At 44.5% G+C, this 26,513-nt stretch overlaps 1 protein-coding gene across 1 annotated transcript in view; it reads right to left on the reverse strand.

The window, feature by feature from the left end:
• Positions 1-26,513, reverse strand: part of CSMD1 (CUB and Sushi multiple domains 1) — a 3,932,590-nt gene that overhangs the window by 1,463,629 nt on the left and 2,442,448 nt on the right. Inside the window, exons 28-29 of the mRNA XM_086925641.1 lie at positions 17,112-17,250; positions 4,865-5,052 (exon numbers count right to left, since the gene is read on the reverse strand). Coding sequence (XP_086781767.1) covers positions 4,865-5,052; positions 17,112-17,250 — 327 coding nt within the window. The remainder of the gene's footprint in view (positions 1-4,864; positions 5,053-17,111; positions 17,251-26,513) is intronic.

A 26,513-nucleotide genomic window follows, 5' to 3' on the forward strand; every position in this document is an offset into this window, starting at 1 on the left:
TCGGTATTTTAGATTCGGTAAATCCTTTGTAGTTAATTAATCATTAAAAAAATACCGAATCATTAAGATTCGGTATTTACCGAATCGGTAATTACGGATTCGGTATTTGGCATTGATTCCTATGGGCTTGGAGGCCCATAGGAATGAATGTCAATTACCGAATCGGTAATTACCGATTCGGTAAAATTGGGGAAAAGTCAAGGGTGGCAGGGTATCACTTTGACACCCTGTTGCACCCCTGATTAGTGCTGGTGTGCACATGTGGCATACATACATGCCCTAAGGGCATGTATGTCTGTCACATGACACAGGTGTAAATGCACATTTATGCATTTACATAGGAATTCTTTATTTACCACCAACTAATAGTTGTGGTAAATAACGAATTCTTAAAGCCCAGAAGCACTGTTTACAGTGCTTCCTACATCTCATTTACCGATTTGGTAAATACCGAATAAAGAATCGGTAAATGATAATTCGGTAAATACCGAATCGGTAAATACCGATTTGTTATTTACCGAATCTGTAAAATAGCCTCCTAGATAGGAAAAGTCTTTTATCGGTCGATAACGGCCGATTTCGGCCGTTACCGACCGGTAAAAGCCTACCTACATCTGGCCCCTAGTGCCTGAAGGAAAACACACGCTTCTTTGAAAAACGCTAACCTTGTCATTGGTAGTGTGGGATAAACAGCGGTGCTATCCTAAGAGAAAATGTGCATCTGATACCTGCACAGCCAACCCAAAAACAGAGTAAAAGCTAAAAAATATGTAAATTGTAATTTATAATCCACCAAAAGAATAATGTATTTATTCACACAGCACCAAAATAAAGTAAATCTGAGTTTGGAGGTCAGAAGCAATTACAACAATGCGAGTATTTCAACCACAGGCAGTTTATGAAAGACACATTTTCAATATACAACTGAGCTGGCTGTGAGTCTTAAACACGGCCACTAGGGACGGCAACATAATTCATTGGGCACTGAAGCAAAGCAATGCCCTAATATTTTTAACACAGTTCTTAGAAAAACGGCGCCCCTTAAAAGAGAGTTTAAGTCATGTGCAATAAATGTGCACGTTTACAAGGTGTTTCAGAAATTAAGGATAACACCAAATGGTAAACTTCAGAAGTTGTAGCAAAAGTTTTACTGCCCTATCCCTGGTGTTCTAGAAGTTCACAATACTTCACAAATTCTCCTAGGACATAAGGCCAGGTGTTCCAGTGAGAACAAATATTCCCCTGCTTTGAGTTAGTACAAAAGCCAAACGTGCAGTTCCCAGAGGCATTGGTTTTTTTCTTCTTGAAATTGTTGTTGTATCTCTTTTGAGATGTTCCACATCTTTCTTCTCAGAAACGAAGTGCTACAGGAGCAGGACTTCCCCTAAAGTGAACCTGTGACTATCTTCTCTTTGCGGGTCAACAACAACCCAGCTTATATGCCCTTGAGAGTAGCTTTTTAAACTCAGATATTTAAAAGGGAGAAGGCATAGTATTCTTTATTCGTTCTAGTAGTGGAAGGGAAATTTCAGTCTGCTTTTATGTTTTCTCCTCTGTTGCGAGAAAACTTTTTGAGTGTTTGAGTGGGAAGGGAAACGTGTTTTATATTTTTAACCCACTCGTGATTGGCCGAATTCTAGAAACACATCATAGCATAACTCCTATGCAGCTGGATAATGCAGTCCCTGACATTTATTCTAAAATGTATCTCAAAATGCCACATTACCCAGCCTAGAAGACGAGCAAGTGAAGCCTTATCGCACTGTCTAAAGGCCATTTGTACAAAGGTAATAATTTGTGATTCACAATTTGCAAATTTTTGCGATTCAGAATTTGTTAATCGCAAGCAATAATGTACAAATGTGTCTTTGCACATTTTGCAAATCCCGTTGGGTCGCAAATAGACCTACAGGGATGGTAGCATGCTGGGATCAGCAAACCACCATGGCTGGGACTGCTTTTAAAATAAAGCAATCTTTTTTTTTTTAAATGCATACCGTTTTCCTTAAAGGAAAATGGGATAAATAGAAAAAAAAGACTTCTTTTCTTTTAATTTTTTAAGATCAAGCAGTGGGCCACGGGACCACTGCCTGTGCTTATCAAAATGTTTTTACAAACATTCAGAAATGAGAATGGGTCCCATGGGGACTCCTGCCCATTTGCAAATGGGTCACCACCTACTTGAAGTAATAGGTAAAAGGCAAATGTTTTGTGACCGCATTTGGGTCACAATAATTTCACACATACCACTGTGGTATTAGGATGGGATGTCCTAAGCACTCCCATTCCTAATACTGAATCACATCCATTTGCAAATCGGTAATAGTAGGTTATCGTATCACAAATAGGGACTTGTACATGTAAAAAATCCTTTTTACATGCACAAATGGGACGATTCTGTGAATTGGCCTGTTTGTGACCACAAAAAGCCATTGTACATGTGGCCCTATGTCCCTTTCATAAAGATCCACCAAAAGCAACTGGTAGATCATGAGTTTCTACATCTTCCAAGGGGAGGCCGTAGAATTGGTCATTTTTGTCAATAGTTTACACAGCAAAATATAGGATGCCCCATTGAGTTGTCGTTTCATCAGTGTTCACATACTTGACAGTGGTTGCTACAGTATGAGGCCCGGCCAAGACTCTAGTCTATTTTTAATACCTCTTTGATTATTGGACAGAGATGGCTTTTATAAAGGAGGGTGGTGGGAGCCCAGGAAGCCTTCTGTTCTCAGCAAGACTCGTATCTCTACAGCCTCTCACATCTCCTGAGCAGAGATAAGTTGTGACAGAAACATGTAACTGATGCCCTGCATGAAGCTCAGCCAGTGCAGGGATTATAACAAAAAGACTTAAACCGGTTTTCTTATAGAAAGGAAGATGAAACCTTCTAACCGGTCATAGTTGTGGAAAATAAAATAAAAAGTCACGCAGACAAAGCATTTTTATTGTAAGCGATATTTTTTGTAAAAATTATGTTTTACTTTCTTAAAGAGGAAAATCTCAGTCATTCTTGAGAAGGAGCAGTAAAGCTATTAGTTTAAATTGAGCATCGGTATATCAAGGCCTTTCTCTGCCATTGTCTTGTGGAGGCTCTGAGGAGTATTACCAGAGACAGTGGTATGCGAGCCTTTTCAAGCTACACAATGATGGAAGTGGTGAAGATCGGTGCTTATGAAAGTGAAAACGATCCTCATTCATCACGAGATCAGGATTTGGGAAAAAGGTTTTAAGGTAGCAGGAAAATAATTGTAACGACAACATTGGAAGAGACAGGATACTCTCAAGTATCGGAGTGCGCTATAAAATGGTTTATACATACATATACATACATATAAGTCTTAAAAATATGTCAGATTGTGCTATTAAATATCTCAGATTGTGCTGTTTGCCTGCTCCCTTCTGTTTGGAGGGAGAGACTGGATGCTGCACAGGGGGACTTAATAACGAAATCCCAGATGCAAGTCCCCTTTTGTTACTGGCCTGTTTTTTAAAAACCCATCCTTTCCTTCATCGCAGGCAAGGCAATTAGGAACGGAGGCTAACAAGCTGTCAAGTGGTATAAAGTCTAGTGTTCGGGTAGAGATAACAGGCGGAGAAGATCTACAAAACAACAGTGGATGGGCAGTCAACCAATTGGGTCTTTGTTCACACAGGTATGTCGGGGTCTAGTGATTATCTGTCAGGACTGCATAATGCCAAATGATTTAGCATAATCACTAAGTGAACCAAGGGCCTCATTTATGAGAAATGACGCATCGCGGCGTGAAAGCAGCGATGTGTCACTTCTCAGTGCGCACTCCTTGTGACATTCCTGATGCGTCATATTTAATGTATGACGCCTCCTGTCGCAAGGAGTTACAGATACGTCAGTATTTCTGACGTATCTGTAAGCGCAAAAGTGAAGCATTGCTGGAGTGAGTCACAAAAGTGACGCAACTCCAGCAATGCGTCCTTTCACATGGGGCAAGCCCCATGTGAAAGGGCCTGCGTCAGTCTTACGCCTGCTGTGAGGCAGGCACAAGATTTTGACTCAACGGCGTCCTAAAAGTGACGCAGTGAAATCTCATAGATTTCACTGCGTCACTTCTACGACCATTCCTTGCATCAAAACGCCCCTCATGCATACATTATACCTGGCGCAGGTATAATGTGGCGGAGGGGTTTACAAAGTGACGCATCTGACTAGATGCGTCACTTTTTAAATATGGCGCAACAAGGCGCATTTTTTACGCCACTGGTGCGTCAAAAAAAATGACGCACCAGCAGCGTAAAAGTGACGCATGGGCTCATAAATGAGGCCCCTGGTTCGGTAGTGACCAGCTGTCTGTCAGTGTTGCCTGGAATGAGGAGCATGACAAGCATGCGTGTAAAGCTGTAGAAGGTACTGATGCATTCATGAGAAGGATAATATATTTTGAGGTGGAAGAGGAGGCGTTGCTGAGCTACATCAACATCCCTGCAAAGAAGCTGTACAAGGGCGTCCTTGGTACAATGTTATGTGGCAGTAGAAGTGGACATTTATTAACATTGCTAAGGGGAGTTACTACAACGAGCGTCTATTCTCAGGATATGGACCCATATGTACCGCCTCAAGGGACTGTACAGTGGGAGCAAGACTGAGGGGGGGGTGTCGACTTTGAGTACCATGGGGTATTTGCTGTTTTTCTTACAAATCCTTGTGGAGTAACGTGCAAGCAAAGCAACAGAGTCTTTCAAATATTACAATAAAAAACATACAGAATTCAAACAAAACCTTTACACAATGTTATGTACTGTTTAGCGTACAATCAATTTGGATCAGCACCATTGCCTCCTACCCTCGTCTTTCATATGTAGAGGCATATGAGGATGTCAACAATACCTTTGAATTCAATGGCGAATCCTGACATTCCAACAGAAGCGTCGCTGCGAAACGCCAAAAACAAGCTATTCGCGCTGCTCTCTATTCTTTCGGGTGCCTGAGAGCCTTGAAAGCTGCCAATTAGCGGACTGTTGGAATCTTCACCTTCATAAATGTGTAGGAAATCATAACTGGGCTCCATATTGAAACTGGAATAAAAGAGAATATTTAACTTAGTGGCTCTTTTTATTAAGTCAACAAACAGAAGCTACTGAATTATCCAACAAATGTTAATGTCCTATATTTGCTCAATAACATGTATTTAATTCGAATGCTAATAACAGACACGCATTATACCTTCATCGTTTCCATTACAGACTTTTTAGCTGTACAAAAGTTAAAATGTGAAAAACATAGGCTATCTAGCATCTTGTTTAGTATAGTAACTTAATTATCTAGCCCACTCTCTTCATCGCGAAATGATTACCTGCTAAACACGCGAATGTTATATACATGTTTTCATGGCATATTGACACTGTGGTACATATTGTTTATGATGATGACATTTAAAGTGCATTGTTGTCCATCAAATATATTGTGCTTGTTGCAAATACATACACAAAGTCTTTAATAAACGTGACAAGAAGTCATTAGCTAAATTGTTTCCACCAGTATTTTGTGTGCAGTGCCAAAAAGGCTGTTTCTTAGACATGTTGGGGCAGATATTAAGTAATTCTTCAAACGAAAGTTGCATATACTTCCGCTCAGAGATAACATTTACAGAAGAATATCCATCAGTAAGGTGATAAGTATTTCGATTTAATTTGTAATTGAAGCAATACTAGGACTTGAAAACGAATACGAACTCATAGATTTGTGGGATTTATCAACTACTTGTAGTTCATTTGAACTATGAAAATTAATTGAGTCTTCAAGCAGAGAAGAAAAAAATGTATATCTGTATATCCATACATCTCACGTTGTTGAAACGTAAAGGTTTATGGGGAAAAACATTTTCCCCTTGGATCAAAAAAATAAAAAAAGGTGTATTGCGCAATGCCTCATTGCATTCTCTGGTATATTAATTGCTAAGCAGACAGTCTGCTACAGGTTTCTTGGTAGATATTGAGATCAACTAGATATGACTATCTACATAGCTTTTCATGCAGATTGTTTCACTGCATTTTTAAATAGCAAAACGGTGAAACATATGCACAATGCAGAGATAAGGCACAGGCATTAAAAAATGTGACTCAGGCATGTAGTAATTATTTTAGCAATACCCACAAGGTTGCGTAGAACAGACAATGGCTATGATGACAAGTTTAAGTGCTATTGATAAACAGCTGCGGTCGGTAGTGGGAGTACCTGCCAGGCGGTGATGTGGGGAGGGGGAGGGGGAGGGGAAGGGGAAGGGTGGGGGTAGTAAACTATGGATTATGGAGGTTTACAGGTAAGTACTGCATCACATTTGGGGATGCAGTCCATGCAACAAAATTTGTTTTATTGATTAATATGTTTACTTACCTGTAAACCTCCGTAATCCATAGTTTAGTGAAAACACACACATATATAAGAATACACTATATATTAGGGGATCCTTATAATTGGCATGGCCTACGCTATAAATCCCTAGTGGATAATAGGACAGGGGTAATAAAACTACCTTTAAGTCTCTAGTATATAATTGGGCATGACAGTTTAGAGGCAGGAAGCTCTTTCTGCATATTCATAAGCCAAAAGCCTTTGTTCTCTATGTGTGAGGGGTCCTGGACCCAGTCCAAACCAGTTCTGAGTGCACTCTGGCAGTGCACAACTTCTTCCTTTGCGAGTGTGGGCCAGGGCCATCAGACACACTGCAGGAGGTGGAGTCAGCATTGTGGAAGGCAGAAACAGCCCTATTCAGGCCCAGGTGCTACTCCTCCCACGACTCCAAATACAGATAGGTCTATTCAGCCTAGTGTTGACTCACCCAGACTCCTGGAGCAACCCCAGCCCCAGTCACTCCAAAACCAGACAGTCAATCCACAAACAAGCAGAGGTGCACAGAAAGGATGAGCCAGAAAACAGCCACTTTCCTCATGTGAGTGGCACAATCAGTGCTGCAAGACCGCTAGTAGCATTTCAATTACCAGCCCTGGCACACTCAGTGCACTTTACTAGGGACCTACTGGTAAGACAAATATGCTAGTCATGTGTAACTAATCACAATAACAATATACACAGAGAATATATGCACTTTATCACTGATCAGCAGCTGTAAAGTGCCCAGAGTCCTATAGCCAACAACCATAGGTCAGGAAAAATAAAGAAGGAAAGGGTTTGGGGATAACCCTGCAAAAAGGGCCATTTCCAACACAATCTCCTTCCAGCCTAAAGCAAGGGTAAACCAATCAATGCCTTGATGGGCTTCCCTGCTTGGGGCGACAGAACATGGAACCCAGACAGAACAGCAGGGGACTATTCCTGTTCTACGCCTTCCTGAACCCAGTAGGATCCCTCTATCTATACTCTCAGGGCTCACTAAACTACACCATGTGGGACCCTCCTCCTCACCTGTGGACCCCATCTGTGCAGTGCCTAAGCTTACTTTGCTCACAGATGTGTCGGCACTGGTAGACAGTACCCACCTTGCCAACATAGCGGTGTGGCCCAGTCCACCCCCAGGGTGTGACTCCTGTCCCCCTCCCAGGGGCAACTATGTCCACCAGGACAACCAGCCATAGTGGCCACTGACAGATGTCAGTGATGAGAGATAGGCCTCATGCCTTTCAGGCCTCTATAACCTCTGTGGCGTCAGAAAGTGAGGGGCAGTAGCCTCAGGTGTCTGGCACCTTTTCTCCACTCTGCCTCCTGACAAGTCAGGTATGGCATCTTGATACTGGCCTACCAGTCAAGGGTCTGTATCCTCAGGCTGACCAGAGGTCACAGACGAGGATCTCCCCCACCTCTCCTTCTGGGGTCTCACCCTCTCCTCCCAGGAGAGGGCGGGACCCTATTCAGGCACCCTCAGAATAGAACTCTCCCACCAGTTCAGGACCTCTCTTCGCTACTGGGATCCCAACCTAGGCTCTGAACCCTCTGGTAGCACCGGGGACAGAGGCGCGGACTCCCTCCCTCTGCACCCCCTTCCAGAGTGCTGCACCCTCCCACCTGGATTGGTACCCCTGGAAGCCAAACTGGTCAGGAAAATGGTTACAGACGTCCTTTCCTCCAAGTCAGGCAGATCCTGAACCTGGCCTCCCAACCTTGGGGATGAACCCCGTAGTTGATTACTTGCCTGGCATGCCAGGACATCTGGAGACTCACACCGTAGCCCCCTGGTCAGGACACTGATTACAGATGTCCTGTCCTCCAGGTCAGGCAGAACCTGATCCTGGCCTCCCAATTCAGGGTCTAAACCCTGCGGTTGAACACTTGCCAGGCACACCAGTACTTCTGGGGACTCACACAGTATACCCCTGAGGGTATACTGTGAAGACTCATGTATCTTGTGACAGTCTGCCTGGCGCAGATTTCCCGACCCCTGTTCATCTGACAGTGCGCGTAGATCCCCCAGGACAGAAGTGGTGTCACCATGGTCACTCATAAGAGGCTCAGCCCTTCGGGCTGGCCCCTGACCCATTGATTCTCCCATTGGGAACACATCCCCCTCTCTGGACTCCTGCACCCTCCACTTAGGAGCCGACCCCGCCAGACACTAGAACCACTGTAGCTCCATTTACAGATGCTCCAGGTTCTCCTGACACTAGGAGATTCCCCTCAAATGGCCTACTAGGACAGCCTAGGCCGCCAACCTTAGGTTCCCTTAGGGAACCCTCCAGGCCGTGAGACTGGGTTTTGGGCACCTTGAGACACAGCCCACATTCCCTCCTTATCCACTGAGACAGAACGTGAGCCACTACACTCCTCCCACTACACCAAGACTTAGCTGGACTACACTGAAACTCTTCCACCACACAGGACCGGAAGATACCTGAGCCACTCCTTTAAGGATCACTCCCAAATGACTCTTAATACCCTCTGGAATCCACTAAGAGGACTGCCTTCAGCGCTGGTTCCCTGGAATCAGAGAACTCACTCTCCACCGGGTGTTGGCATAGCTCTGGAAAAGAGGGACTTAAAATATGCTCTCCAACAAATGAATCACACAGCCCCCCACAGTTGTTAATCAAGCTACCCTTTGCCTCACCATCCAGTGCATCACGCAAGTATCCCATAGCACTCTCCTGAAATTGGCAAGACAGTGTCTGAGTGTCTCTGTCACTCAACCCACACTCTTCTGGGCGGTCTTCCCAGTCAAACACCAGGACTTCTACCATTGGGGAACCCCTGCACCTCTCATCTAGAGTCAGTAGAGTGTCCCTCCTACCACTAGGAATATGATCTCCTGTGTCATTTCCCCAATCTACTTCAGGGACACTGCACACCAGTGGAGCTATCTCATCAACCTGAACCCCCTGGTCTATGTTAGCCCCCTCCCTCAAGTCAGGCGCCACATCTCTGGGTGTGTGTACTTCTCCCTCAGCACTATATAACACAATCTTGCTGCCACCATCTGTGCTGGACTCCACCTCCAATGCAGCAAAGCTTACTTCTTGAGCTACACACTTTCCTTCTTTCCTGGCAAAGGCCCTCTTGAGCTCGGCCCTCTTGAGTTCCCGGTCTAATTCTCTGTTCTTCCACTCAGCAGCAAGGAGCCACTCACTTTTCTCTCCCTCACAGTTAGTGAAGTCCTCCTCCTCAGAGTTGTCTGTTAGTGTTGCTTCCCACATTCTGATCTCATAGGAATATAGACATGCCTCAAGATCCCTTATTGTGGACCCTTTCTCCACAGACAGCACAAACCTTTTATCTCATCCATTGTGTAGGTATACTTGGCGGAAAAATGTAACTTCCATTTTGCCAAGATTTCCCAGGTGCAACACTAGCCAGAGTCTCAGTATCAAAAAATACTTCCAGGAGGACACCAGGAAACAAAACAAACAGTATGTGGTTCAGTAGTGGTCTGCACTAATCTAGTGATATACACCAATCACTATGGGTCAAGTACACATACAAGTTCAAATCCTCAGCGCTGACCACCAATGTTAGAACTGGGGGTCTCTAGTTGGCAGAGGTAGGTACCTTTGTCCAACTAGGGACCCCTCCTTCTAGTCAGGGTATGGGGGATACACACTTTAGATAACTCCTACTCACCCCCTTGGTAGCTTTGCACTAGCAGACAGGCTAATCCCAAAGGCAATGTGTAGATTTGTACCAACACTCAGAGTAACACAGTGGAAACAACACAATGGACACCACACCAGTTTAGAAAAATAAAATATCTTTATCTAAACTAAATAAGACTAAAACGCCACAAATCCAACATACAGATATTCAGTAGAATGTCTTTAAAAAGGGTTGTTGCAAAAATAAACTTGTAGATGGTAAATGCGACACTTCTCTCTAAAAGTACCTTAGATGCGTAACACAGAACAAAGAAAAGGGTCACAGAGAAGGCAATGCGTAGACTCTTCCTGCGCTCCGGTTGATTTGTGACAAGATTGCGCCTAGATGCATTGCGATGATCCAGTGCAATGCGATAAAATGGCGTCTCTGATGGGATGCGACAACCTGGATGCGATGTGTGTATGCCCGACTGCTGTGCGGTGAAATCGGTGGTTTCTTGAGCCGCGACAGGCCCTGCGACACGCTTCTCCGGTGATGCAATGGTGAGCAGCGGCGACACTCTTTCTTTGCAAGACAACGGTCCGGCAAAACATTTCTCCAGTGATGCGACGGCGAACAGCGGCAGCGGCGACACGCTTTCTTGCCGATGCGATGGATGATGCGGCAGCGTCACGCTTCTCCTTCATTGTGTCGCGCTTCCAGCTACCAGCAGCAAGGGCCTCACACACAGTTAAAGGCACCTCAGGACAGGTCCGAACTTCAAGCAATGAAGTCAGGGAAGCTGGTGGTGAAGTTCTTTTGTGCCTGGGACTTCAGAAACAGGAGGCCAGCTCTTCTCGGGCCCTCGGAGACATTTCTTCAGATGGACACATCACACAGCAAAGTCCTTCTTCAAGCAGGGGACACAGCACACAGCAAAATTGCTTGATCCTCTCCTCAGCAGAAACAGCAAACTGCAGGCCAGCCCCAGACACACAGCACGGGCAGTACTCCTCCTCAGCCTCTTCAGCTGTCCTCTTTGGCAACAGGTTCCTCTTGATCACGAAGTAGTCTTGGAAACTTTTATATCCCTGCGTTTCCACAACAGGAGGCCAGCTCTCCTCAGGCCCTTGGAGACTTTCTTTTCAGGACACAGGAACCGCACACAACAAAGTCCTTGTCAAGCAGGGGGACACAGCCACGTCTCTTGTCCTTCCTTTAGCAGAAATAGCAACTGCAGGCCAACCCCAGACGCACAGCAAGTGCAGTACTTATCCTTCAGCTCTTCAGCTTTTCTCCTCAGCAAAGGTTCCTCCTTGGTTCGAAAGTAGTCTAAAGTTCAGGGGTTTCAGCTCTCATATTTAGACTTCAAAAGTCTTTGTTCTCTATGTGTGAGGGGTCCTAGACGCAGTACAAACCAGTTCTGGGTGCACTCTGCCAGTGTCCAACTTATTCCTTTTGTAAGTGTGGGCCAGAGCCATCAGACACCCCGCAGGAGGTGGAGCCAGCATTATGGAAGGCAGGCACAGCCCTAGCAGGCCCTGGTGTTACTCCTCCCACCACTCCAAAAGCAGATAGGTCTATTCAGCCTAGCGCTGACTCACCCAGACTCCTGGAGCCACCTCAGACCGCTGTCACTCCCAAACCAGACAGTCTATCCACAAGCAGGCAGAGGCGCACAGAAATGTTGAACAAGAAAATAGCCACTTTCTAAAAGTGCTATTTTCAAACACAGAATTTAAAAACCATCCCTCCTAAAAGATGTGTAATTAAATTCTGAGTTCAGGGATACTAGACTACAATTTTCTTTCTCACTCCTATGGGAAGATATGCAGGTAAACATGTTACACAGCATTCCCCATTCTGGCCTATGGGCAAGATAGCCTTTCAATATTGAAAAACGAAATTAGCAGTATTTCACTATCAGGACATGTTATACACACTAGTACATGTCCCACATTTCACATGCACTGCACCCTGTCCAGGGGGGTACATTGGGCCTACCATAGGGGCGTCCTATGTGTAAGAGAAGGGAAGGGTAAGACCTGGCTAGTGGGTGCACTGGCCAGGTCAACATGGCAGTTAACAAACTGCGTGAAGGCACTGCGGTTGCAGGCCTGACACCTCATTTTAGTGCAATTCATGTGGGTGGCACAATCTGTGCTGCAAGCTCACTGGTAGCATTTAAATTATCAGCCCTGGCACATTCAGTGCACTTTACTAGGAAACTTATGGTGAGACAAATATGCCAATCATGGATAACCAATCACAATAACAATTTACACAGAGAGCATACGCACTTTAGCACTGATCAGCAGTGGTAAAGTGCCCAGAGTCCTATAGCCAACAACCACAGGTCAGGAAAAATGAAGGAGGAAGAAGCAAAAAGTTTGGGGATAACCCTGCAAAAACGGCCATTTCCAGCAATTGGCATATAGGTACCCACAGGGTGTCCCCAAGATGTCGCTGGAATGAGGGTTCATGTACTAATAAGGAGAGCCCTTATAAAAGAGATTTTATATGACCAGTGGCTGGAGAAATTGCGCATACCCGTTCCCCAAATCTAATTCAGTGCTTCTAAAAATCTAATTTTGTGCTAGGTGCACTGTGGAGTGAGGATCTGCACTATATTTGGATAGTCAGGTCCCTGAAGTCTCCCTTAGGTGTCCTAGGCGTGGGGGTCAATTACATATAAGCTGGGTCCTTATAAAAGATGTTTTAAAAGCTCTGGTATTGGAGGAATCACAAGTTTCATTTTACCCATTGTAGATCCCCGGCCACATAGGATAACATGACCATAGTTTATGAATACATAACTATTGCTAGCAATTAAAAAATCTAATTCTAGGGCTTAGGAGAATGGTATTGATACATACAACAATATGCTACTGTAAATGTATCCTAAGTTATACAGAAAATAAGTTATAAGGGTTTCTTGTCTGTAAGCCAAAATTCAGCCTTCCTGCTCTCTTCCCTGATTGGTCGGAGTTAACAGGATCAACCTGGCTGCTTTGATGAAGTCATAAGTCTCATCACACAGCATGTATTCTCATTTGTGTCTTACGCGGACGACTCACAAATGATCATCTCTGTATCTATGCAGTCTGAGTCTGTCGCAGCTAGTTTCCATGCTTGTCTGACTCTCATCATGAGCTGGATGAGCAGCAACTATCTTAAAATCAACACAGATAAGACGGAGGTGATGGAGCTTGGCAATGGTCTGTCCATATCGAACCACACTTAGTGGCCGATAGAGGCTGGCGAATGGCCGGCACCATCGGCTAAAGTTAAGAATTTGGTGATCTTTTTTGATGACCAACTTAGCTTTCCGGCCCAGATAAACCATGTAACCTCCACCTGTTTTTTCATACTGAAGCTTCTTCGGAAGGTGTTCCCTTTTATTCTACAGGACCTAAGCAAAACAGTGGTAGTGGTCCTAGTTCTATCATGCCAAGATTACTGCAATACACTATTTATAGGCATTGATAAGGCACATAAGGCTAAATTGTGGTCTATACGAAATGCTGCTGCTCGGATATTACTGAATATAACAAAAGGCCACTCTACTTCCGCTGCTATTAGATCGCTGCATTGGCTTCCAATACAGCAGCGTATGGAATTCAAGGATTTATGCTTGGTTCACAAGGCACTATATGGCAGAAGGGCAGCCGACCTCAGTAAACTTTTCCATTGGTACATTCCTACGAGAAGCCTCAGGTCCTCAAACACGGGTCGAATCTGTACCTTCAAAGTCAGTAGAGCCTGATGGGGAGGTAAAAGTCTATTGCACAGTGCAGTCAGGCTATGGAACCAACTGCCTACCATCGTGAGACTTCAGAAAACTGTTAAAAACTTGGATGTTCCCTGGGGCATAAAACGGCTAACATAGTTGTTTGTAGTCCCTCTTTTGTCTCACTCTAGCACCAAGATGCCTCGGCATTGTAGCGCTCTATAAACTGTATCCTACCCTAGCCTAAGTGGCTGACCCAGAGAGAGGCGATATGTTAAGAGAGCTCTGCTACACAAGAATGCCAGAGCAGGTGGAAGGGGTCGTCAAGCTTGAGTTTAAAAGGAGGAATAGGACAGGCTGTGCATCCCAGGTCCATCTAACACCCCAGCCCTCTGACCCTACCAGATGGCAGGCTTGAGGCAGGAATTTGCAGCTGGTAGGGGGAGGAGAGCTATGTAAATGAGCCATACTGGAGGTTGGCTTGACCAACTTAGCTCTTGGTCCTCCTCTGGGATTTCGTCCATACTGAATTTTGGAGGAATAGTGATTACTAGGACAAGATTATGGCACACTCCGAAGGAAGTGGTCATGCCCTGTGGTGTTCTTCTGCATCTCATTGGACAGGAGTGCTCTCCTGCTTGACCCAAGAGATCACTGAATAAATACATGAGCAGTGCGGAGCCTCTCAGTTCTACTGCATGAAACTAAAAGAAGAAGAAGGCTTTCCAAGCTGGAAATTTGATATGCACCATAGGCCCTACATTCTGACTGACTGAGCCTGCTACATTGTCTGGAACTACAGCCCTTTGGGTGTATCTTTCTTCAAGATAAATAAAGAGTGGGCTCCCTTCAAGCTACAGGTTAACAGAGCTCACCTGTACCATCACATGCCTGGAGTGTGTCTAATGGATTTGTAAGGGTTTTGTCTAGGTGCATTTTGGAATTGTGGTCCCAACCTTTCAAGGACCATCTTGGAGATTCCAAACCCTTGAATTGTGTTTTGCACAGTTTGCACCCTCAAGAGGAACTATCAGAAAAAGGTCTGGAAGTTTGGAGTAGTTTGAAGCAACTTTGAAAAAAAAAACATAAGGGGTCTGACTCAACAAGAGCCAAGCTGCCACCTTCAACCGCTAGCCCATTTGGCCTGCTGGTTCATACCTCTGAAAAGCTCTGGAGTTCCAACTTCCAGAATTTGACTGCAAGCTCCCCGAAAGAAAGCCTGCAAGCCATCACCAAAGCAGGACTGGTGAAGAGCATGGAGGGATCCCTGCAGAAAAAGCTCCAGAAACGTTTCAAAGTCAGGAGGTTAAATCTTGACCGAGGCCTACCGCGAGGGGCATCTGAGCAGGGCTCTATTGCGGTCGGCCTGAAACTTTGACATTGTCTCTTCAAGCGCAACCTTATGTCCCAAGGTGGCGCTATAGATCTCCAAGTGCTATATCGTTCTAAATCTTTAAGAATTCATATCTTCGGTTCTCTACATTAAATGTTTGCTGTTTTGGTGTCATTTTAAAGGTAAAAATGTTTCCTATTTTTATACAATGGTATGGGAATTTATTCTGTGGTGTGTCTTAACTATTTCCTTAGTGTTTTTAAATACTTTAGATACCTGTCCCCTAAGTTAAGCCTGCCTGCTCACAGCCAAGCTACCAATGGTTGAGCATAGGAATAATTTATTAAGACCAGTACAGAGCCCTCAATGTTATTGGTGGCTTTACTAATCATCCACGTTCCAATACTGACCAACTGATAATCAGGACCTTAGTGTCTTATATTGTGTAGTTAGGACCTTGGCAAGAGATGGAAATGGCACCTTGTGAATAAGCTATACAACAGAAACATACTCTGAAATCTAAACTAGGCGGGATTGAGTGTTTTTTTGTAACTCTTCTAAAGAAATCATCGTGCCAACCCAAGGCATTTATTAATTTCTAATTGATAAACAAAACATATTTCGTGGCAATATGCACACCTTTGAGCGATTTATTAACCCGGACATATTTCAAGAAAAACAGAATATATATCCATAACACAACTAACAAGATCATGTGATGATTTTTACAACTTCAGTTCGATATTTCATATGGTTGTCAAATGTTACAAACAGGTCATTATACTCTATCAAACTCACTTGCTAATGAGGTCAAGTCAGCAGTGCACTATCCGAAATAGAAATAAGGATTACTGACTTGCATCCGCAGGCGTCAATAAAATAATTATTATGTTATGAGATTGTTCCAAAAAGTACAAATGTGGGGGCATATTACCAAGCAATAGCGATAATTATCGCTATTGCTTGGTTAGAGACAAAAAATTTCCGCTAAGCTGCGGCGATTTTTATCAAAGATAAACCTTGGTATTACCAAGGTTTATCACAAATGCGATAAAAATCGGCCGCAATGCATGAATATCGCTGAAAAGTCAGCGATATTCATGCATTAGCGAGCTAATGCTCTTAGCCATGTTATCCACCTCCCATTGGATAACATGGCTAAGAACTGCTCAGGGCAGGTGTTAGCTTTTGGAGATATTCGCGCTTAGCGCGAATATCTCCAAAAGTTGGTAATAGGAGATAGCGATGTTAGCGACTGTTTCCAGTGGCTAACATCTTGGCACGCCCACTTTGCATGTCATTAGTGATAAATATCACTGACATGCAAAGTGGGGCCCAAGATGGTCGCTATCTCCTACTAGCTGTCGCTAACTGGTGTTAGCGACAGCTAGGTAATATGGAGATAATTTTATCTCAGCTTTCTTGGCTTTTAAAGCCAAAAAAGCAGAGATAAACCCCCTTGATAATATGCCCCCTGTAGAGGTGAATGAATGGACAACACATTGGAACTGTCGTGTTTATTCCTATTGTGCTAATATGTTGGGTACGTCCTCTCTGATGTAGAAAGGTTGTTTCGGGTTGGAATAACAATTTGTTCTCGTCAATTGTAGACTTAAAATGGCAAGTAACCTGACTCTGCTTTACTCTGTAACAGACGATATACTGAGACAATGTGAGCGTGTAAAGTTTACCTTGAATTATATTTCAATGATGCCATGATGGGTGTTGCTGGCATAAACAAAATACATTAATCGCTTTGCTAAAAAAAATGTAATATCCATCTTTTCAAACTTTTTTCGGAAACCACATTTGACAACTTTCACTTCTTTCTGATACTCAGTGTAAAAAACAAGTGACATAAAAAAAACCTGATGTAAAAGCTATGTAATGTATTTTCTTGGACTTGGCAACACTGGTGGAGAAGGCATTAGCTACATGCTCCGGGGTTCAGCTAGGAAATGTAATTAAGAGCACAATGAAGTGATATATGAAGCAATTCTTGAATTTGACATTTAAAAACCAGCTAAATTGTGCTGTTCCTTTGGAACTTGTACCTTTTGAATATCAAGGCAATGACAAAGTCTGGGTTCACGTTTATTCTCCAGTCGCATTCTTTCCCAGCAGGATAGGGTTGTGGAAAGTTAGGTGATAAAATAACACCCGCTGGGCCTGTCAGATTCCCTCCACACGCAGCTGTCACAACATAGGGGGAGGTGGAAATAAAGAAAGAACATAGGTTAAGCTTAACATAACAGTATGTTTTAGAATAAAAAATATTTTTTGATCGTATGTTTTCAGACACGAAACTTGATTTCCCTTGGAAATAATTATCAAACAATTCTCTCAAGAAAAAAGAGCACAGAAGACAATGATCCAATTTACTATCTTGTATAGAATGAACTCGTATTGTTCTTGGATATTGTCTTTTCAGCATCTATACTTGAAACGGCATTAACAGTTAATAAAGTCGATTATGAATAGGCGCGGACATTCCCGTAGCTGACATGCTTATGCTTTAAAACACATTCAAATAAAGCAACACAGTACAATGTTATTCACGAAGTCAGTTGCTGTCATTTTTTGAAACTCACATTAATAATACAGAAGTTTTCCAAGAGGAATAACTGCTAATACAGACTAGTGATGACAATTTCCAGAACACACAGGGGCATGGCTTTTTGCAAGTTTATTTTGCACACCAAAATATAAACAACTTGTAAAAAGTGAGTTACTAGTTGAGAAGGATTTAAGTCCTTCACAAGTAATAAGTCTGCGAAGTCCTGTCTCCTGTAATCAAGGACCCAGTTGTGGCATTTAACTCTCTCAGGGCAGAGAGGCAGAGCAATCCATGGCTTACTCAGGCAAGTCAGATACACACGAAGATGACCTGTGTTCACCCTCTGGTACTTGGTGCAGAGCAGAGCAGGCAGGCTTATTATCAGAGGCAATGTGTAAAGCATTTGTCAATTACACTCTCACAGTAACACAATGAATATACCACAAAAGAGACTCCACACGGGCTTATATGAAATAGGTACTATATTGTACATAGCAAAAGAAGACCAACAACGACATGCATCAATAAATACTGCAAATAATGCAGAATGTTAGGGTAAATCACATAAATTGCAGGGAAAACATAGCTCACTTTACACAGTAATTTCTGTGAGCCAACTTGCAACAATTGCATTCGAGAAAAGAAACGTGGAGCACAGGAGAACCTATTAAATGTTACATGGGGATTTCTGTAAAGTCTTACAGAGGTACATTCTCAGTTATTTCAGGCAATGCAAAACGGCATATTGTGATCACCCAAAAAGCAGTTGCTTTAAATGTCGCAGGAGGCAGTCTCATGCTCCTTTGAGTTTCTCCTTGGAGGTTTCACCACAGAATGCAGGCCAAGAACAATGCCTCAAACTCTGGTGAGTCCAAAGCCCTTAAAATTAAAAAGACGGCTTCCGCGAAGGAGCCCGGGACGGTTTTATTTCCTCTATGGCCCCTAGTACCTTTGAGATGACAAGGCCAAACTCAGGGAGTGCCACTTTAGGCAATGTCAGGGGGTCTTTGGAGTGGGACTCGCATTGTCCTTGCATCATACCTGCTAAACCAGGGGGTGGGGCCAGCCGGAGTGAGCCTCCGAATGCTACCTTGCCCCTTGTCACAAGGCTATGCGTAATCAAGGGTCTGTCTGGATAGCTTTGAGTGGCTCCCACTGGCCTGTGGCCATAGATACTGCACAGTACTGCCTCAAGTAGGAGAGAGGGGTTGTTGCTTTGATCTCTCCACGCTAGGTCCCATGCCGAGCTAGTTCTCCTCCCCTTCGGCATCACGTGTTGAGGTGCCTAAAGTCCTTCAGGTGGCACAGCAAGATTCAGCAGCATACAGCAGGGGAGAGTGTCTCAGTGGAAGGTTACTGCCACAATACAATGATCAATCAGCATGGGCTTACACGATTGCCCGATCCGCAATCTGGAGGATAAGGCACCAATGGAGATCGCAGTAACTGGGCAAAAGCTGACTTCACCAAAAGAGCAGGCATGGGAGCCTGCTTGCTACCAAAGACATATTTTAAGGCCCTGTGACTTTTGAGGAATGCAGGGGCGAGCCAACAAGCCCTTGGAAAACACTTGGGCACAAGCAGGTATTAGGCAACACGCCAGCTCATCCAAATAGTTCCACAGTGATAGTCCATCCTTCAGCCCAGCAAGAGCAGAAAGTAGGCCAACAAAGCAAAACAGTTAACATGAATGGCAGTTTCTCTTTGTCCATCAATATTATTTTTTGCATTTGTCATCCCAATTGGGACGGGTATGCTCAGGCATGAGTCCAATGTTCTGCACGCCACTGGAATCAAGCTATCCTGGCTGAAGAGGGGTGAAAACGCGAAATCGGTCCTAGGAAGCTTGTTTCCAGTCCAGGGAGGACCTGGCCTGGCAGTTCGGGCTGGACTGTTCCCATTGGACGCAGAGTTAAGACTGATTTGCATATGGATGGGTCCAAACTGGAATGGCATGGTGAGCAAAAAGATAATTTATTTAGGTACAGGTCTCTGTACTGGGGTGAATGTATGACATTGTTCTGCATTCTGCCCATCAAAAGTTATTTTTGCAGTTTCTCCTGTCAGCACAACAGTCCGGTTCGCTCACGGGAGCCCTGCCGATTCTCCATGCCTCCCTCCTCGAGAGACCAACACGGCACGGCTTTGTCGGGACTTCCCTCAGGCCCCACAATGCCACGCTCATGTCCTAACGAGGGTGCCTGACTTCCGGGTCGCATTTGCAGCGGCCCGGCAACATTGTACAAAGCAGCTCGGGCTGCAGCTGTGATTCTTTGGCGGTTATGCCGCCGAAGAAGGGGGGCACCCGTTTTTTTAAATAAGTATAAAAAGGCAAAATGAGGGGTAGACTCCCTCTAAAGATCGGGCTATAAAGCAGAGTGGGCTCCTGCGAATTAAAATAAACGAAAAAGCAGCCATAATGCAGGGTGGGCACCTGCACTCAAAACTCCGAACAAATCAGCAGTGTAGGCACCCGCCCGATTGCGGCATCCCAGGGGCATCTCCAAAGTGGGAGCATCTCTTCAGGGCAAAGTGCAGCATTTCATGGCGCGGCCCATGGTCCTCGTCAGCTACAAAGTGCAAAGTCCTTCCTGAAAGAGAAATTAAGCAGAACGCTCCCAGGGTGCTACGAGCTCCAAGTAAGTCCTTTAGGCATCAGGGGGAGAATGTAGGGCCCAGGGGCCAGCACACAGGGCACTTCAGCACGGAGGCAGCCCCCATGGCCGTCCATCCTGGGCCCCACCAGCAGCAAGCCCCCCCCTCCTCTTTCTGGATTCCAAAAGAGAACAAGAACCTTTTCATGGGGTCACAGCCCCTCTTTTATACACCATTTCCTTTGTTTCCAAAGGTGCAGGCAAGGGGCGAACCAGATGCAACTGGTTCTTGAGCACTTTGTTTTGCTCAGCCCCTCTGCCTATTTACAGGATGGGTCAGGGACATCAGACACACCACAGGGGGTGGAGCCAGCTTGGTGGAGGGAAGGCCCAGCCCTATTCAGGTCCCAGGGGCACTCCTCCCTCCCACCAATCAATCATGTCATTTGTAGAGCGCGCTACTCACCCGTGGGGGTCTCAAGGCGCTGGAGGAGGGGGGGGGGCACTGCTGCTTGAAGAGCCAGGTCTTGATGCTCTTCCTGAAGGCGAGGTGGCCCTGGGTAGTTCTGAGGTGTGTGGGGAGGGAGTTCCATGTCTTGGCCGCCAAGTAGGAGAACGATCTTCCTCCGGCGGTGGTTCTGCGGATCCGTGGGACTATGGCGAGGGCGAGGCTGGCTGAGCGGAGCTGACGGGCGGGCCTGTAGAACGAGAGGGGGCTGTTGAGGTATTTGGGGCCCCTGTTGTGGGGTGCTTTGTGTGCATGGGTGAGATGCCTGAAGGTGATCCTATTGTTGATGGGGAGCCAGTGCAGGTGTTTCAGGTGGGCGGATATGCGACTGTGGAGTGGAATGTCGAGGATGAAGCGTGCAGAGGCATTCTGGATGCATTGTAGTCGTTTCTGGAGTTTGGTGGTAGTTCCTGCCTATAGGTTGTTGGTGTAATCCAGTCGACTAGTGACGACGGCATGGGTGACCGTCTTTCTAGTTTCGGCGGGGATCCACCGGAAGATCTTATAAAGCATGCGTAGGATGTTGAAGCATGATGACGAGATGGCGTTGACTTGCTTGGTCATCGTAAGGAGGGGGTCCGGGATGAATCCGAGTTTGCGTGCCTGGCCCGAGGGGGTTGGTGCGCTGCCCAGCGCCGTGGGCCACCAGGAGTCTTCCCAGGCTGAAGGGGATTGTCCGAGGATGAGGACCTCCGTCTTGTCTGAGTTCAGTTTAAGGCAGCTGAGCTTCATCTATCAACATGCAGATCTCCCCATTCACCACCGGGCAGACCCATCCTGACTCCTGGAGCCAGGCACACCAGCCAGCTCCGGCCAATCAATAGCCAGACTAGCACTTCCACACTAGACACATTAAATCTGCGCACATCATCGCGCAGCATTTAATCTTGCGAGTTCGCACATACCAAACTCGACCCTGCACTCCCCACACATCAGGATCTACCATGGATACACATATTCCCATGCATTCCTATGGGAGGGCAGGCCACGCTCACCACACATACACAGAGAGCGCACGGACTTTACACTGGACCACAGTGAAAAAGTGCGCAGAGGCCTTAAATCACTAACACCAGGTTACAGAAACAGGCTAGGAAAATGCAAAAAGTTTCGGGGTGAACCTGCCAAAAGGCCCAAGTCCAACAAATCAACTATGCCAAAAAGGTGTAAACCAATCATACCATATTTAGAGGAGAGAGCACACACGTTAGCACTGATTAACAGTGGTAAAGTCCCCAGAGCCCTTAAGTCAACAAAAAGATGTCAAAACAATAGGCAGGAGAAGACATAACAAGTTTGGGGATACCCCTGCAGAAAGGGTGAAGTCCAAAATATAGTGTATTTAATAAATGGCAGGCCTACTGGCTTTGTCATGGTTTCACCAAAGTAATAGAAGCAGAGTTATGTCACAATATACTAATGCACCACCATTAACGTCCCTGAGGATGCTATCATCTTACAATACCATTAATTAGGGCGTACAATAACTCATGGTTAACACTGTGCTTTTCAATAAAGCATTTAATTGTCCTAAATTAGAACATGTATTGGTTCATTGTTATCTTTGTAATTTTCAATACGCTGAGTGCATGATGCTCTTCTCTTTTTATATATGCTGGAAAACAGCCTTAGTACTCACCAACAGTGATCCCCGCATTCAGAACTTTTGGGCAAAACCCAAGCACCATGAGATCTTTAATCCAGCTGAAACCTCTCCTGGGGTCATTGATTTCACCCAGTGGGAGATTTAAGGGAAGATATTTTAAGGGTATTCTTCTGCCAGCTCCGTTAACACATTGCAGAAGGTAGGCTTTGCCCCTGCCTTCTCTGACATACCACAAAAATTGAAAATGCAAAATAATTAAGTGCCCCAAAGAATTCAGAATTAAGAACCACAGGAGAAACCCATAGCCCGAGTTTTGACTTGGGTAAATATAGTATAATAAAACAATGTCTCAATTGGAGTCATAGAGGGGTACTATTTAATACGTAAATTCATTAGACAAGAAACAAAAAAAAGAGGTAATAATTTTTTTGATTAGATGCAACTATATTGTCAACAAGGCACACAAGTATGAATTATGGTTTATAAATGCAGCATCAACCATGCTTTTAGGAATGTGTACTAAGTGCAAGGTGAACACATTGTACTCATGAAAGAAATATTTAAATAGCACATGTGAAGAAAGAGAAAAGTAAAAGTACAACAGTGTATTGGAAACAAGTTGGGAAGATATTATGCATGGATTGTTTGAATATAAAGACAATTTGCTGGATCCTGTCATAATTCAAGTTCCAATTTTATAAGGTACATGTTGACGGTGTTTCAATCGCCATAACTCGAGGTCATCATCAGGGCAAGAGTAACACAAAAGGCTGCTGCCTAAAGGAAAAGACACAAATGACTTCTGCCTAAAGGAAAAGACATAAATGAAGCTTAAGCAAGGTTCCGAAGGAAACTTGACCATTATACAATGTTGTGAGGGATGTGTTAGGGATACCTGGAAGAAATCCAAGCTACCTGAAAATGGCGTTCATACAGTTAACATCTTTAATAAATAAACGCATAAAAGAAAGTCACATATTTTCAAATGGGGTAGTGCACTATACAAACCATCAGACAATGTTGGATTTGCTGTTTTACTCTAATTTAGTCTCAAAGATTAAGTGTAAATACTTCTCTTTTTCTTTTATATCTTTTGACTTAAATTGTGTATTTTATCAACCCTCAAAAATGTACCTCATGCTCACAGGTATAGGAAATCAGTTCTTGATGAACGGTTTTGTCATATCTTTTTAATGAGTTGCTTTATTATTAATAAAACATACTGTGAAAACAAGGGTTGGAACAGCGAAACGTGATGTAGCACCAGCCACAGAACTCCAGTAACGGCATTATTTTATGCTGGTGCTTGCTCGGGGTGATTTTAAGCTACTTCTCCATATGTTAAAAAAATATATTTTTGCATAGTAACTTTGGCAGTCGCAATCCTGAAACGTTTAGCACACGAAACAGAATAAAAAGGAAGCTACAATTTATTTGTGAAGTGCTCTTCAAATAGCTTGATGGTTGTTTAGTTCCATAATGCACTAATAAAAATCACGCAGGCCTTCTGATAAATCAGCAATCGGTAAACCAAATGGCTGTTTTCTGGAAAGTTATAAAGTGTGAAAATCAGCACAGACAGAACATTAAATGAACAAGCACGTTTTTTGACAACGTGCAGAATACTAAGTTCTAACATTAAGTGTATGCAATTCTCAGTTCTCTCCAATACTAATAATCTTGCATCAGATCTTATAAGATTTAAATACTGCTGAGCATATGACGCTAAAAATTATTATGTAAACCAAGTTCCTCACGCTCATCCTTATTACATGGGCACCTTTTTTTAACACAACGCTGGGATTCCGAATATTAACTACACTTATGCACTCCAAGTATGCAGTTCAAGACAATCTCATTTAATTTAACAATATGTCAAGAAATGTTTTCTATGAAGTTATTCTTAATACGTTATATGTGTACTTGCTAATTAAATTAAGCAAATATACTGGTTTATTATTAAACCATATTCTTTCATAGAAGCGTATCTAATCATCCAAAAACATAAGCAACACCTGCTTTAAAAGTAATATTTGTACATTAAATGTTAAATATTTCTCTATGAGCAATGCTTAATTTGGGTCGGGGTTTCTGAGTACTTAGAACATTCTCTGCAAAAAGCGATGCTCTGGTGCTGACTGCTCTTTCACTACCCTGCATATGTTCGTTGTGACAGGATTTTTTGTAATCTTCTTCTGTTACAAAGTAATTGTTTTGGGAATTAGACAATATGGAGATTGGGTCAGTGAATCACTTCAAGAAGCGGACCTCTGATCAGCCGGCTACTCCCCCAAGCAGAAGAATCAGAATGAAGACGGACACCCTCATCCTGCTTCGTCTTAGTATTCACATCAATGTTATGGTACAGAATGAAACCGCCTGTATAACATTTAAAATCGTTGAAAGTGACAATAACAGTTACAATCTGACTCTTGACTGAGTTTGAAAGTGTGCAGGATTGAATACTGACTATTTCTTGAGCTACGGGCTGACACCTGCCCTCTGAGTTTTGATGCAGTATACCTGGGCAGATGCCAGTCCTAGTCAGACCATGTGCCTTAAACAATCACCTCCAGGAAAACAGGTATATGAGTTGCACAGCAATCTATCCCCAGCGATTGGCCCGGTAGGTGCCCGCAATCGTGAATGGACAGGTTTTCATCATGTTTCGCAATTCTAGACGTCACTGCAGGAAAAGTATCCCTCTTGAAACACATTACTCACTGGTGGCAGTCAGAGCATCTCAAGGAAAGTCTCAGTGCATGTTAGTGTGGAAAGAACAGGAAGTAATGTCACTTCCCGTATGAACTTGGAAGCCCAAACAAACAATACTCTCAAGATAGAGAAATAATCAGTTGACTCATGCTCAATGGGCAGACAAAGACCCAATTTAAGTGTATATAGGGTACAACAGGTCTTCAACAGACCCCTAAACCTATTTTTAGGTGAGAACAATAAAGACCACTCATTGAACAATTTTATGATCTTCAACATGTATGCAAAACTTCCTACATACACACTGAAGGAAAATATGCGGTTTTAAGAAAAATGTATTTGAGTAAACGATAAAAGGGTGTGTTTCAACGTTTTTTGCATTTTTTCAGTTGTACCACTTAGTATTGAGCCAGGAGAGAAAATAATTAAGTCTGGGTGGAGTTCCACAACTAGAAACTCAGCAAAGTGACAAAAAAACTCTGCCAAACTACACTGAATTCCGCGAGCAGAGGAGTGGGTCGCCTTGCACTGCTCGCACTACTCTTTTGGAAAGGGGCGACCACTCGTCCCCCCCGAACGTATGGTTGGGTGCCCCGATCCTCCCGGGAAACCATTTTGGGAGGGGGGCGTGTCTCGGCTGGTATCCCCGAAGCGTTGTAGCCGGGGCGCGCCTTTTCCCGCCCAAGAGGGGTTGTCCTAGACACTTACACCGATGACCACGCCCCGGTAGGCGTACCGGAGGAGGGTGCACGCCCTCCCGAAGAAGAATAAAGAGAGCGGGAATCCGAAGAAGCGTCCTCTTGTTCCTGTGCTCTGAAGGCTGCACCCACTCGTTGCTCGTGAGCCCTCGACGGAACAAGCGGCAATTTTGAGAACTTGTAATTCTTGTGTTTTTCTTTCAGTGACTTTGCAGCGAAGGATCCAGATCTGCGTTGTTCGTCTCGGACTGAATAAATCGAAACCATGTCCGGCAAGAAGGCAGGAAAGGGTTCCGAAACAGACAAGATGCTTCGTATGTTGGTGACCAGAATGGCGAGAATGGAACGAAGCTTCGGACAAGTCCCAGCGCTTGGTCGTGATTTGGCGGGCGTCAAGAAACAACTGGCCGCATTGAACAAGCCTGGTAACCCGAAGAAGGTAATAGGCCCGGCATTGCCGGGAGTCGTCCCCGAGGGTAGAGGGAAACGGGTCAAGAGGAGGGCGGCTACTGGGGAGGTTCCTGTCCCTGAGGTCCCACCGGTCACCCCTGCCATACCAGCTGATGACCCAGTACCATCCCCAGACGCGGGTCAACCGATTCCGGTTGTGATTACGCCCGCTACTGATGAGGATATGCCTCCTGAATTAGCCACCCAGTTGGCCGCATGGCTTAATAAGAAGGCAGGTGGTGCTACGGTGCCCGGCGACACGGCCGAAGAGGCCAAATTACTAATCCAACAGTTGCGGCAGTCGCGAGATGCCGCGAAGGCGAATCTC

This window comes from Lissotriton vulgaris, chromosome 6 (assembly GCF_964263255.1).
Source record: "Lissotriton vulgaris chromosome 6, aLisVul1.2, whole genome shotgun sequence".
NCBI classification, from domain to species: Eukaryota; Metazoa; Chordata; class Amphibia; order Caudata; family Salamandridae; genus Lissotriton; species Lissotriton vulgaris.